The 14,442-nt window shown below is 44.1% G+C and overlaps 2 protein-coding genes across 2 annotated transcripts; one reads left to right on the top strand and one right to left on the bottom strand.

Annotated features, from left to right (window-relative positions):
- Positions 1–3,970: 3,970 nt before the first annotated feature.
- Positions 3,971–7,066, top strand: LOC124474997 (frizzled-7-A-like). The gene is made up of 2 exons (XM_047031499.1): positions 3,971–4,209; positions 4,601–7,066. Exons 1-2 carry the CDS (start codon positions 4,177–4,179, stop codon positions 6,290–6,292), a joined length of 1,725 nt encoding a protein of 574 aa, XP_046887455.1. The 5' UTR covers positions 3,971–4,176; the 3' UTR covers positions 6,293–7,066.
- A 1,967-nt stretch (positions 7,067–9,033) lies between these two features.
- On the bottom strand, positions 9,034–11,858 carry LOC124475013 (small ubiquitin-related modifier 1). Its single transcript, XM_047031518.1, has 5 exons — positions 11,739–11,858; positions 10,770–10,844; positions 10,455–10,532; positions 10,301–10,372; positions 9,034–10,168 (listed from the first exon to the last, which is right to left on the bottom strand). Exons 1-5 carry the CDS (start codon positions 11,748–11,750, stop codon positions 10,100–10,102), a joined length of 306 nt encoding a protein of 101 aa, XP_046887474.1. The 5' UTR covers positions 11,751–11,858; the 3' UTR covers positions 9,034–10,099.
- Between the last annotated feature and the right edge of the window lie 2,584 nt (positions 11,859–14,442).

Here is a 14,442-nt window from a genome sequence, read left to right as displayed (position 1 = left end):
CCTCTCTACCTCCTTCACCTGACACGTGAGTCTCATTTCCCAGAGGCAACATCACGGTTTTCTATCATGCTGTTTCATACGTGGGTCAGCCCTGCGTTGTATTTGTGAACAATAAACCATTCTTTCCTCAACCCTTTCGGCCAGAAAAGCCCCCGGTTCAGTTCCTGTTTTGTGGAGGAGGCGTGGCCTTGGAGGTGTAGGCTGTGGAGCTTTGTAAACTGTGGAGGGACGAGAAGCAGCTGGCTTCAGTGATCCAACAGTACTACAGTCTGTACTCTGCGTATGGCCACATCACTCACCTCTGATCAGGCCATGCATGCTCTTTATATTTTCAGACACAATTGTACAGTGTGTGAAAGACAAAAACAGGGATGAGGGAGAGAGAGACAGAGAGAGACAGAGAGAGACAGAGAGAGACAGAGAGAGACAGAGAGAGACAGAGAGAGAGAGAGAGAGGGGGAAGATGGAGAGAAGAAGAAGGAAGAGATTGAGGAAGAGGGAGAAAGCGAAAGTGCGTTAGAGAGAGACAGAGAACGAGGAAGAGAGAGTGAGAGAAGTAGCCACCGAAAGACAGATAGAGAGAGAGAGAGAGAGAGGGGGGGGGGGGGGGGGGGGGTTGACAGATCCATACCAGCTTGACGATTGATGTTGCAGAGGTCTGCCATGTTTTGCCTAACATGGTGCTGTGCAGCGGGGTCTGTTTGGGTTAGCTGGATGGTGTGTTTACACTCACACATCTCCTGCAGACGGGGAGCGAGCGACAAGGCTGGGAGGTATCCTGGTTAGACATGTCTGCTGACAGCTGGCTGCTCCACTGGCTAACAACTGCAGGGATCAAGAGGGAGAGAGAGAATTGACAAAAGAGAAAGGGAGAACAAGCCAGAGGGAGAGAGAAAGAGAGGAGGGAAAAGCGAAAATAGAGAAAGAAGTAGAGACAACTGCTTTGCGAGATAAACCTTTCTTACAGCAGCCTGCATGCAGAATCCACTACATGACCCATGCACATGTAACCATTCAGATGGATAATATAGCCACAGGATAAACATGCTGGCTTGGGTTGAGACATTCTGTTGAGACAGAAGAACATTCCGATCCTGCCGGTTATCTACAGGATATATGGAGTGACCCTGTGACCCCTCGCTGACCCCTGCATCCCCCCAGCAGGTTCAGGTTGTGTGGGAGAAGCTCCAAGCTATAGAGAGGGGAGGAAGAGGGAGGGGAGGAGGAATATAGGATAGAGAAATATGTAGTGCTGCACTTCCCTAATTAGAACCAGAGCATTCTCTCTCCTCTATCTCGTGTGAGCAAAGACACTATTTGCTGTGGGGGATCATTCAAATGAAGGAAGGAGTGATCAGGCTGGTGCTTTGCCCCAAGCCAATATGGGGTTTAGTATGAAACAGGTGGTGGTGGTGGTGGGGGGGACTGTTATTAAAATCATGCCTTATGTAACCATGCCTTATTTATTATATTATTACAGTGCATATAGTTAGCACAGCAGCTACGAATCTAGGACCAGAAGTGCCCAGTTCCAATAGGATTTCAGTGGTTAGTGCAGAGGAACGGTCTGTATTCTACACATAGATGTAAATGTGTGTAAGGGGTATTTAGAGTTAACCTCTGAAACCAGCCCGAAGCTGAACTGCATAGCCAGGTCCTGGCCCTGGTCCTGACCCCTCCGTGACCCCTTCCCGAAGCACATGACTCTCTCACACATGCTCCAGTAACTCTGGTACCATGGACAGACGCTCTACACTGTCATACAGTAGGTCAGGAAGAGGTCTAAGTTTATTAGTTCATTTGTAAGTCCAATACTTTGGGTGTGTTTGTTTTCCACTGCCATGTTGGTGTTGAGACAAAATGGCAAGGGTGAGAACTTGTTGGGGTTTCATCTTGTCCTTGTTCGGTCCCTAAATATGATGTCATATGGCCGTTGTCAGGGCCGGGCCTCTCTGGGCTCCCATGTATATTTGAAGCACACATCCATGGTGGATCACGGAGAGGGGAGTTTGTTTTTTTATTCATGAATGAGAATTCTGTAAATGAATCAATAGCTGAACTGTAGTCACCAAGACTGATGAGCAGCAAGGCTTGATTTATTGATTGAGTTCTCTTTTTTTCGACCAAGGGCCTGTCGGTTAAATCTGAGATGATTGAGGCGATTCTATCTTCACCCCCCCCCCCCTCTCTCCTTTATCTCTCAAAAAACATCATAAGCCAACCAGATAAGACCTCAAACCAACAACTCTTATCTTTCTAAATCCTCTCACAAAGTAAAGCTTGATTCTACCTCTTTCATGATGCTCGACAGACATGCAGGACACAGCCAGGAGGCCCCGGGTCCTGAGGGATCCACAGTGTAGTGTGAAGTATAGCACACTGATGCCAGAAGGAGACAGAGAACAGCAAAAACATTCTGAGAAAGATTGTGGGAAGCTGAACAGCAGCAGTTGGATCAACATCTCTCTCACACTCTCTTTCTTTCTTTTTTGCTCTCTCTCTCTCTCTTTCTCTCTCTAGTAGGTAAAAACAAATGAGGTTTGGTCTGCAGAGTTGATGAGCATGAGGTCTTGTGAGGAGTCTGGGGTTCCGAAGTGTTTGAGTGTGTCCTAACATGAAGCCTCTCTGTGTCACAGCAGGAGTTGCATGTGCATACACTGGGAACCACGGTGCAGGAGAATGATGCAGTGGTGCAATGGGCCATTGAGAAACAGCAGTTTTATTTCATGCACACACACACACACGCACACACACACACACACACACACACACACACACAGAGAGAACTCCTCATTTAAACTCAGCTTGCTTTGAGCCCCCAGTCAAAAACATTCCCATATGGCTTGCTGGATTCAGAGGGATGTTATAAATACATAGCTGTATTTGCGGACCTCGGGGCTTGTGTTCTGTTGGTCTCCGGGGGTAACAGGAGGAGGGGGGTTTACATCTTTCTCTGGGAGCACCGACGGAAAAATAGAATGGAGAAGAAAGAGTCCCTTCTGAGCAACATATCCATTTGGGGGGGGTGGGGGTGGAAGAGAGGAGGAGGGGAGGTGGGTAGAGGAGAGGGGGAGAGGAGAGGCGGGTGGAGGAGAGGGGAAGGAGCAGAGGGTGGAGGGGAAGGATGGGAGAAGAGAGGGAGAGGAGGGGGGGGTACGGAGACACTTCCTCTCTAAGCTCCCTCCACTCATGGACCACCATCTTAGAAAAGCAGACCAGGACTGCCTGCACATTACAGCCACCCCCCACAGCATGAGATGACAGAAACAACCGAAAAGGAACAAATCCATAACTTATGTTAATGTCTAAACAGCCAGAATCCCAGTTAACATTACCGTTTAGTTTAACTCTGTCCTCCCACATTTACAGATGAGTTACAGATGACAGACTGCACACTCAATATTAAATCAATACCATAAATACTACCGTAATTGCCTTTAAACTCCTGTCTTAAAGGCCTTAACCCTGTGGAATTCATACGAACAGAAGCCGAGGGACAGGCGAATCGTAAATCAGGTCCTTCTGTTTAAGTCTAAAAAGATTTTTCAACATAACGTTGTTCGTCAATGCACCCCCGCGGTGCCTCACACGATATTTACACGAACTTATTAAAGCAATAAACATTATTGGAAAAATAACTGCGGCAAAATGTCAACAGAAAAAATTTACGTGACTGTGTGTGCCATATATTTATTTATCTGTGAGTGTGATACAATTTTAAAAGGGTAGTTTATAACTACCGCAAAGAAGATACATTTTCAGGTCTGCGCTACATTTCATTGTTAAAAAAGTTTTTCTTCGAGCGATAACCTCCAACTCCAACGAGTTGGCCTGCCTTTGCTTTCAACTCCACCCTTTTTGCCTAAACTCCAATGGGTGACTAGATATAAGAGAAAACAAATCACACAATTGGACGAGAAGGGACTGTAGTTTTAAGGCGCCCCTGCAAAGTAGTCAACGTATTGAATAATGGGCACCTTGAAACCGACAGACCTCAGTTGAGTGTGGGGAATCAATCTGATTGGTATCCTCAGCTCGGCAAACCCCGGTCCTCACGGAGAGAGAATAACTTAACGGACATACACTTGAGACTACAACACATCACAGAAGACAAAAGAACGCTGTCTGTTGATATAATTGTTATATTTGAGTTTTGAAGAAGCCCGATGAAAAGTCATGAGGATTTACAGACTTCAGTGTAGTAGCCAAGTAAGTGATGCAATATGTTACAAGGACTCGGAAGGAATTTCAAATAACTCTTGGCCACATCTTTGTGTGAACTGAAAATCGATCAGCTGCTGTCTAGAGTAACGCACAATAAACGTAACGTTGTGGAATAATTACCTGTAAAGTGTCTTAAGCGGAGTATAAGTAGATTCGGCAATCCTCCATTTTCTCCGAGAGTTTTGGGAACTGTCTTGGAATAAGGAATGCGTGAAAAGAAAGTGACCGAGGGTAGAAGTAAAATATTACCCAATACGTTTTCCGACTAACTCAAAACCAAAAAGAAAACAAAATAAAGGACTGTATTTTGGGGATTTTGCCGCGAGAACAAACTGCGGATCTTGGTGTAGAAAACTTTTCTTTTTTTTTCTAACAGAACAAACATTGGGCTGCTATAATGGCGGTGAGTAGAACCTGGGAGTGGATTTGGATAACGGGGTGCGCGCTGGCAGTTTCCCTTGTTCAACCGTGCGTGAGTCAATATCATGGTGAAAAGGGCATTTCGATACCAGAGCATGGGTTTTGTCAGCCCATATCAATCCCTCTCTGCACGGACATTGCATACAATCAGACCATCATGCCAAATCTCCTCGGTCACACAAATCAGGAGGACGCAGGGCTAGAAGTCCATCAGTTTTACCCCCTCGTGAAGGTGCAGTGTTCTATGGATCTGAAGTTTTTCCTGTGTTCAATGTATGCACCTGTTTGCACGGTTTTGGAGCAAGCCATTCCGCCATGCCGTTCTCTGTGCGAGCGCGCACGCCAGGGCTGCGAGGCACTCATGAATAAATTCGGTTTCCAGTGGCCCGAGAGACTTCGCTGCGAAAACTTCCCTGTGCACGGCGCGGGGGAGATTTGTGTCGGTCAAAACACATCCGACACAGACATACCTACCTCGGACCCGACTCCAAACCTGCCCGAGCTAATGACTTTACCTCCATTCATTCCCCGATCAGCTCAGCCCTTCTCCTGTCCTCTACAACTCCAGGTCCCTTCCTACCTCAACTACCATTTCTTGGGAGCTAAGGACTGCGGAGCCCCATGCGAGGCAACCAAGCCCAACGGACTGATGTATTTCCGTGAGGAGGAATTAAAGTTTGGTAAACTGTGGGTGGGCATTTGGTCGATTTTGTGTTGCGTCAGCACCCTGTTCACTGTGCTCACCTACCTCGTGGACATGAGGAGATTCCGCTACCCTGAGCGACCAATCATCTTCTTGTCCGGCTGCTACTTCATGGTGGCCGTGGCCTACACGGCAGGCTTCCTCCTGGAGGACAAGGTCGTGTGCATAGACAAGTTCAAAGACGACGGTTACAAGACGGTGGCCCAGGGCACCAAGAAGGAGGGCTGCACCATCCTCTTCATGATCCTCTACTTCTTCGGCATGGCCTCGTCCATCTGGTGGGTCATCCTGTCCCTCACCTGGTTCCTGTCCGCCGGGATGAAGTGGGGTCACGAGGCCATCGAAGCCAACTCTCAGTACTTCCACCTGGCAGCGTGGGCAGTGCCTGCTGTGAAGACCATCACCATCCTGGCGTTGGGGCAGGTGGACGGAGACCTGCTCACCGGCGTGTGCTACGTTGGCATCTACAATGTGGACGCCCTGAGAGGCTTCGTCCTGGCCCCCCTATTCGTCTACCTCTTCATCGGCACGTCCTTCCTGCTGGCCGGTTTCGTGTCGCTGTTCCGGATCCGCACCATCATGAAGCACGACGGCACCAAGACGGAGAAGCTGGAGAAGCTGATGGTGCGCATCGGCGTGTTCAGCGTGCTGTACACGGTACCCGCCACCATCGTCATCGCGTGCTACTTCTACGAGCAGGCGTTCCGCGAGCAGTGGGAGAAGACGTGGCACACGCAGACCTGCAAGCGCTTCGCCGTGCCGTGCCCCGCCCACAACTTTGCCCCCATGACGCCGGACTTTACGGTCTTCATGATCAAGTACCTGATGACCATGATCGTGGGGATCACGTCCGGGTTCTGGATCTGGTCGGGGAAGACCTTGCAGTCGTGGCGCAGGTTCTACAAGCGGCTAAGCAACACCAACCAAGGAGAAACGACCGTGTGAAGCCCCGAAGAGGAGCGGGAGGAGGGTCCGGACTGGAGAGGAGGGTCCGGACTGGAGAGGAGGGAAGGAGACTGAGCATATCTCTGTCCATCTCTGGACACGATGATGGCGTTAGGAACTCCCAAGGTTTTCCCTTCAGGCCTAGCAAGCCAGCCAGACTCTTGAGTCTTGAGTCCCGGCGGGGGATGTAAACAAGGCTAGGTCGTTACCTGACTCCTGGGGACATTGAATGAACTCACGACTGAAACTTTCAGGACCATAGTAACGGCAGCCTTTGTCTTTCCATAAATGCTTGATTTATTTTTATTTTTTAATCTTCTTATTGGAACTTGGAGTTGTCTTATTTGAAAAGAGACAGGACCCATAAAATCCACTAGCTGTGGAAGCCTTTGTATGTTATCTTTTTTTTCTTCTTTTTTTTGAAAAGCATGCTTTAAAGTGAATACATGCATTTTGCCCTATTTTAAGCCCCACCCAAACAATTTGATGTACCAATTTTTGCTATGTGCTGCAGATTTGATTTGACATGAGCTTACTGTTTGAAACAGCCATGTGGTGTAGACCAAATGAGCTAAGACTATAGGGTTGAAATACGCTTGTGGAAAATGGCAAGGATCAAGAAAATGCCCTCGTTTACAGGTCACTTATTTTGTAAATATACACTCTTTCAAAGGAACATATGTATTTATAAGAAATATAATCTTGCTGTTTTTACTGATTTTCAATGCTATACGGCTTGTATCTGTACAGTTTCACAAAATAAAAAGCTACCATTTTTAACTTTGCCGTCCTCTGGGTCTTACTGGGTAATACTAATCATAAGAGGCATTCAGACACAGAACTTGATATTGCTTTTAGTTACATTTTAGGACTGGTTTTGTGCGAACCACATAAGAAGTCCCCCTACTCCATTGCATGTTTACTGGTAAGTTAACTGAAGTTTGGGGTATGTGCAACTTCACTTCTCAGGTTCCTAAACTAACCTGTAACTATCTGCTTAGATGACACACATCTCCTGTCCTTTCCTACGTGGTCTATAAATCTCCTTTCAGCTGTGTGATCGTGTTTCGCCCCAGTGGGTGTCATATCACTGCTCTGTTGTCTTGCAATAGGTCAACTATGGTCTTAGACAAATACCTTAGTGAGATACCTACAATCTGGTAGTTTATCAGAAAACAAGCATGACATCTGACTCTCAGGATTAGCTGGAGGAAGTGGGGTTGAGCCTCCAGACCGCTGAAGTCTTTCTTACCTGGAGAAATGTGATCATCCTCTTTATTTTTTCTCCCACTGCTCTTTTTTTCACTCACCACCTGCTTTTGTTCTGTTTCTGAGCTCTGAACGGGGGGAGGAAACAGACTTTATTAAGCCTTTCTCATCTTCCACTGTAGAGAAACCCCCCCCCCCCCTCGTTGTGGGTCCTCCAAACATCTTTTCTTTTTGAATATTTGTAAAACAGTACAATTGCACCTGGATTTTTCATCTCAGTAGGCAACCGAGATTAAACCAGTAATCCACTAAAGGTTCTTGCTTTTGTCCTGGAAGATTAAATTGTTGCCAGAATGTTTTTGCCTTTCTTCAAGAGCTATAATTTGACGGGAGAGTTGATCCATCAATAGAAGGTTCTGTTGAGCATAAGGTGCCTACACCCTGAACAGAGACTCTTCTAAATGGATGAATCACAGTGGATGTCTGTCTTTCTACCTACTGGTCTTTATTTTGTATAGAGAACACGTGTACTTTTCTGTATGCTGGTATGTCCTTAATAACAGATCATTTCAGAAGAGGAGATTTTATATACTAACCAAGAATTATTTTAACCTTGAGAATTTTACTTTTTAAGTTTGAGACAGATTCGGGTATTTCCCATGGTTGATTCAGATATTCTATCACCCTACCCCCCCCCCCCCCCCTCTCTCTCTCTCTCTCTCTCACACACCCTTCCCCCTCTCCTGGCTGGCCCACATCTGGTAGTGTTTTGCCACTGTGAGGTGTCCCAGGCTTGGAAATGCGATCCCTTCAGGCTGAGTCTAAGCCCAAGCCCAGGACCCTGGGACTGACCGAGTCTGCGTTCACTGACCTGACCCCTCTCTCTCTCTCTCTCTCTCTGCTTGCTTCATCCTGCCTCTGGTCAATACATTGTCCCCTGGCCCTCTCTGCCTCCTCCACACCCCACCCCTTTTCCCCCCCTCTCCTCCCCTCCTAGGGCCTCCATGAAATCAGACTCTCTCCAAATAAATATTCTCTCTGGGCAGTAAAGAACTCCTCATCCTGCAGTGCTAAACTCCTTTTTTTCAGTAGTTTGGAGAAAGATATGGCCTATAAACTTCCATTGAAAAGTGAGTCTATTTCCATTAAGTGGAGCATTAAGTTGTATTTCCAATCTGTTCTCTGAGTGTCAGAACTTCATTCCAATCATGTTGAATTAAACTTTTTAAATGTATGTACATATGTTTAGAACAGTGAACAATTGTACACCACAAAGTGTATTAACAATATTGCATATTGCTAAGATGTAGACTTGTTTTGAAAGTTTAAGGTGAATAGACTCATTTAGCACTTATAAAACATTACATTTGTATGTATGCAGATTGTAGAAGGAATGTACATGTGGAAAACGAATCAAAATATATAGTATATGTTGTTAATGGCAATGTTCTATAGGCACTGGTGTGTAGCACCACCTGCTGGAGAAATAAAACGTTTCAAATGACAAATAGATCAACACAAAAATTCATTAACTAGATTTTTTTCACATTTTATTTAAAAAACAAAACAAAAAAGTGATCATCCCATAATTTCAAACCATCTGCATCAACGTTCTTCTAAGATAATGAATCTGTTGCAGTGACATCATTGTAGGGCTACATTTGTTTAAGTATTACGAGATTGGCGAGAGCAGTGACCAAGATCATATATAAGCAATATGACTCTGGCTCAGGAACACTACAATCAAACAGCTGATTCAAAAATGCAGGATAACATGAAACCGGATGTTTATCTCAGATGATCTTTACCCTTTGAAATGGACTGAGCGGTGTAGAACAATGTACACGCACAGTACATAGTACCACTATAAATAAAGGAAATTACCAAGTATACATAATGGATTACACACAAATACTGAATACAAAATATACAAGTTAAACACAATCTCCTTTACCATTTAGAATCTTAAATATAATTTAGCAACGGCAGTAAAATGGGGAATTTCAAGATGTTCTCACAAGTGTGTTTGGTGTCAATGGGAAGCTCTGTGAAGTGTGAATTAATCGAACTGACACAGAAACAGCAGAGGCATTCTTCAAATTCCGAAGGACACACCAGAATGGTGTAGTCTTATTACTTATCGCTGAATTTTCCATATTGTTGATCTGCTAATGTATAACAGATATCTGCATCGTCATTGATGTACATGGAAAAACCTCCACAGCAGTATCCCAGTAAACCTAATAAGCAACATGAACTTGGGTCAACATGGGGGAAAAAGGAACAAAGGCTACTACTGAAAAAGCACACACTCTGTAGCATTCAGAGCTCGATCTTGAACGTGTCCGCTATATCAAACGAGGTCGAATGCAGCTGTCACTGCACACTCCATATGGACTCTCAAAAGTGAAAAAGGCTACAGCAAGTACATCTAATATGTGTCTCTGCTACCTGCATAAGCTGGTAACAGAGACACTGCCTCTGCAAATGGATACCTTAAAAAAGTGTTGATTTGATCCAGATGGTTTGAAATAAGAAAAGAAAAATCTAAATACATATAAAATCAAAATACAAAACAAGAAAAAAATGCAGCTAAGTCTAATCATTCCAGAGCCCTCCTGTCTGTTCCTGGTATACCTCGATGACATCTTCATCCTCCATCCCGAGCTGAAAGTCAAAAAGGAAAATCAATTGCACACAATGACAACAGCAGAAAAACAAAGAGAGAAGATGATTAATAAGGTTGGTTATTAAAGTTTAATAATCAAACAGACTGATGCAACAAATGGGGCTGGTTACCTCTTTGGGTGTTTGGTTGTCTGCAATTCTCTGTCCCTCAAACAGAAACCTAAGAGAATTCATAGGAACACCCTAAAAGAGTTTCACAAAGTTTAGTGATCTGAGGAGCTGTCTCATAATTTTCATGCTAAATTATGAGATCAGATAAACAAACCTGTCTTTGACTGTATGACTCCTTCAGTTTCTTTAGATGTGTTGTCATTTTCACTTTGAAGTGAATTTCACTGTTATCCTGAGGGTAAAAAAAATGTTTCATGCGGGGAACTACTTGACAGTTTGAGGTAGCTTAGTTCCTATGTATATATGTTACATATATACATACATATATACATATGCCTAAGTTTTAGGTGCTAAGAGGCTTCATTCTGACCTGATCCAACAATACACTACATCTGGCAGTCTACACACTATTGTGATACAGACCTCATGGGTGTGAATGAAAATCCCTCTGCCTTGTTACAATTCTTACCTGGCCAATAACTTTTAATTTAATATATTCTCCATCCTTCTTCTCCCCACCATCTTGGCTTGAGGGTTTTGTTTCCTACATTTAAACAAATTGAAAAGCAAACAATCATTATCTTATTTGTAGCACAGAAATCTTCCGTCGTTGTTGCCAGAAGTAAACATAACATCAGATGACTGCGCTAGGTACGGACATAAATGAGAACTACATCGCTGTTTACTAGACACACAGAACGTGTTAGAAACGCTTCAGAGCAAACAAGGATACTGGTTAGTAGCCAACAACAGAGTCGATGATTTTCGCAACAAAAATCTGTTTTCTGTTTCGGCCAACAGCTACCTCGCTGCAGTGCTAGCTGGCGCATTTGCGCTACGCTGACATTAACTACATTACTGGAGTATTTGGCTAGCCTAGCTACAGTACTACTGGTCCCAGTCTAGAAAGGTAGTCTAGTCCCTGGTCTTCTTTGAGCAAATATCCAATTTACCCGTCAGAGTTGCGAGACTCAAAAACCGATCACTGGGTCACAACATCTCTGCTAGTAAGTTAGCTAGTGCTAGAGGTTTAACGCTAGTTATCAGAGACTAGGAACATGCTGATTGTGTGAGGAAACTAGGATTGTAAGAAAACCTCCCAAAACTGACAAAATCCCGCATACTGCATGTAACTAGTACACGAGTTGGTTAGCTAACTGTTACTCTTTGGCAGATATGTTGCTTGCGTTGAAGTTTTAGATAAAGGCATGTTGCAGACGCCTCTAGGCTACAACTATAATATGAAACGATTTGTAGTGTTGTTATTGAAGCGTCGCAATATGGAGCTGGCTAACCGCTAACGTTAGCTAGCTAGTTAGCGATAGCGGCATGGCATTACCTAGTGCTATCTATTCTATAGTAACACAAACTTTGTCTGTCTAGTTCGCTTTCAATTCACTGAAAAGCACAACACCGATACAAACGAAAAGTGTCTTACCGTATCAGACATGTTTTCTTGGCAAGAGGCTTCTTATTCAATAGCAACGTTTTGTTACGATGTAAACACTGACTCGGGCATCTGTATCTTCTCAGCCACATCAAAAGGAGTATTTCCGGATCTAATGGATTTTCAAAATAAAAGCTCAGTGCTGTTGGAGGTCAGGCACCTGCAGACGGACAGCGACTTGGGGGAAAGGAGACCAGAAACTGAACTATGAGAACTACCCGATAAGAAGACTCATAAAACACTCGGTTACTTACTGTCCACAACAGCCCTCTAAAACACAAAAACAATCTAGCTCAGGTTGGTGCACGCACGGAGGAAGGCCACTTAGGCGTAGAGGCCTAGGCTAATTAGTGGGGGATATGGATATAAAAGTGGGCAACAGTAAGCTAGACCCTCATGTTGTTTAATGAAGCTGAACCTATTAACTCTATAAGATGGACTGACCTTCGCTACCTGTGGGGAGGTATTTTTGATTGATTGATTTGTTCACTAGGGGGCGCCATTATCATTTGCATTGTAGCATGACATATTAACTTATTATGCACTTAACTTGACATTATTCACTCCGAAATGTGTTACATATTGACAGAATCTGAGAAGATTTCGCCGGTGTCAATATAGAACGTGCAATTCACAGACTACTGACAAGCAAGACCGTTCTTTCCAGAATAACTTGTCCTACATTGGTGACTGGGATCCTAAATCACTTTCACTAACGTCAGATACGGGGGACAGTAGGGGGGTAAGACTGCTTTAAAGCGACAAATGTATAGAGGACTGTAGAGTCTTTTCAATTCAACAACCCTTTCAATGTCACAATATATAGAGAAATGTAACATATGTTATGGGAAAACACTGTGTGTAGGCTTTGTGTGCACGTCTTATTAAGCATTCACAGAGTACTGCAAATAATAACTCACTGCTGTCAACCATGGATCATTGTCTTACCTCGCCAAAGACGCAAAGGACACTCAAACTATCCTGTCGAAATGCGGGTCTTTTGCAGGAAATGTGGAGACACAATCGAAGATGTGACATACTGTATATTATACATGGATGCATTCTGAGGTAGGCCCACGTTCTGTATGATTTTAGGTGACTTACTGTTTAGCAGTGCACCATGTTGTGAAAACAGTTGCTGGATGGATCAAATCAGTGTTTTTACAATACACCCGCTATTCACATTGGTACAAACTAGAGTCAATACCAAACAGTGATTACTGGAGATATTTATAAGCCCTGGGTCTTTTACATTGATCCGATCCTTGTCTAGGATTAAACTGTAACATGTATTAAGCAGCCCTCAGAGGTTTGATAAGAGCCATTCCCATTCCACTCTTGTTCACCATTAGCAGGTTGGGAGAGTGAGGATGGTTGAGGGTGAGCTTTTTTCCCTGAAGAGGAGCTGACATCAGAAGCATTAGGGATTAATGTGTGGTGATATATGTTCCTGGTCTCTCTCTCTCTCTCTCTCTCTCTCTCTCTCTCTCTCTCTCTCTCTCTCTCTCTCCTCTCTCTCTCTCTCTCTCTCTCTCTCTCTCTCTCTCTCTCTCTTTCTCTCTCCGCAGTGTCTAAGAGAGGATAGGCACAACTCATTTCTCAGAGCCTGTAAAACCTTGTTTCAGGTTCTGTAATTCCATTTGAGATAGGCACAGGATTCTTGGCTGCAGTTACCTGGCAACATGTTCACACAGGCTACCTGAGTGTTTGGAAGAAAGGGCCTGACTTCTTATTTTTGTTCAGCATCTAACTCCTGGTCAAGGTGACACTTTGCACCTAGCACCCTGTAAGCAAACGCAGCTCGATGAGTTATAAAAAAAGGAATGGTGAATAGACACAATATCAAACTGTGAGAAGTCTTTCAGAAGCACTGGGTCTACTGTGATTAACTGTTTTTTTTAATCGGATGGAAAACATTTGTGTCAAATACTTAACATGCTTATTAATGCTCTAGGTACCTAAACCTACAATAATTGTGTAAATACATGTACTGATGTGTTTAATCAAAGTCAATACAAATAATGGGGTCCATTGAATTAATTATCTGGTTTAATTACCAAAGGATCTGTTTATACCCTGGTAGCAATGTAACTAGCAAGATGGAGACCAGTCTGTAATCACAAGCGTAAGATCCTAATTAACCAAAGGCGTGATGGAAGTGAGAGGGAGGAGGGCTTAAAACACAGAGGAAATACCTAGGGCAAGAAGTACACACACACACACACACACACACACACACACACACACACACACACACACACACACACACACACACACACACACACACACACACACACACACACAGGCTCCTTATACACACATACAGTGTCTCCAGCAGAGGGCACAAGACTTCAGAGCACACAGCTATGTGTATGGGATGCATGGACAATTGTTGGCATTATATAACACCAGTTGTAAACAGTACCACCTTTTTCACTGTTTTACAATCAAGAAATTGGGTACAAAGTTCAGCGCATGAAAATAAGCAGTGGAAAGGACTCGCACCAACACTCCCCTCAACAATACCCCTGTAGGATGTGAGAGGCATGGAATTGTTTCGAAATAATCCCTTTTTGCTGTTGTTCCAGTTTTAGCTGACTGTCCATGTTTATTCCCTTTAGTTCTCTTGCCATAACAGAGATTTAGTTTTCCATTATATTCTTCTTTGGCACGCTGTCATTGGAGCTTTTTGCTT

Source organism: Hypomesus transpacificus, chromosome 12 (assembly GCF_021917145.1).
Source record: "Hypomesus transpacificus isolate Combined female chromosome 12, fHypTra1, whole genome shotgun sequence".
In the NCBI taxonomy this organism is placed as follows: domain Eukaryota; kingdom Metazoa; phylum Chordata; class Actinopteri; order Osmeriformes; family Osmeridae; genus Hypomesus; species Hypomesus transpacificus.
Note: the sequence above shows the minus strand (reverse complement) of the source record. Positions and strands in the feature narration are given on the sequence as shown.

Excerpts from the sequence above, each read along its gene's own strand:
- LOC124474997 (XM_047031499.1), top strand. The coding sequence starts at position 4,177 with ATGAGGATTTACAGACTTCAGTGTAGTAGCCAA. Across the intron at positions 4,210-4,600 it reads GACTTCAGTGTAGTAGCCAA|AACAAACATTGGGCTGCTAT; the intron begins GTAAGTGATGCA and ends TTTTTCTAACAG.
- LOC124475013 (XM_047031518.1), bottom strand. Across the intron at positions 10,533-10,769 it reads AATTAAAAGTTATTGGCCAG|GATAACAGTGAAATTCACTT; the intron begins GTAAGAATTGTA and ends TTTTACCCTCAG. Across the intron at positions 10,169-10,300 it reads ACAACCAAACACCCAAAGAG|CTCGGGATGGAGGATGAAGA; the intron begins GTAACCAGCCCC and ends TTTGACTTTCAG.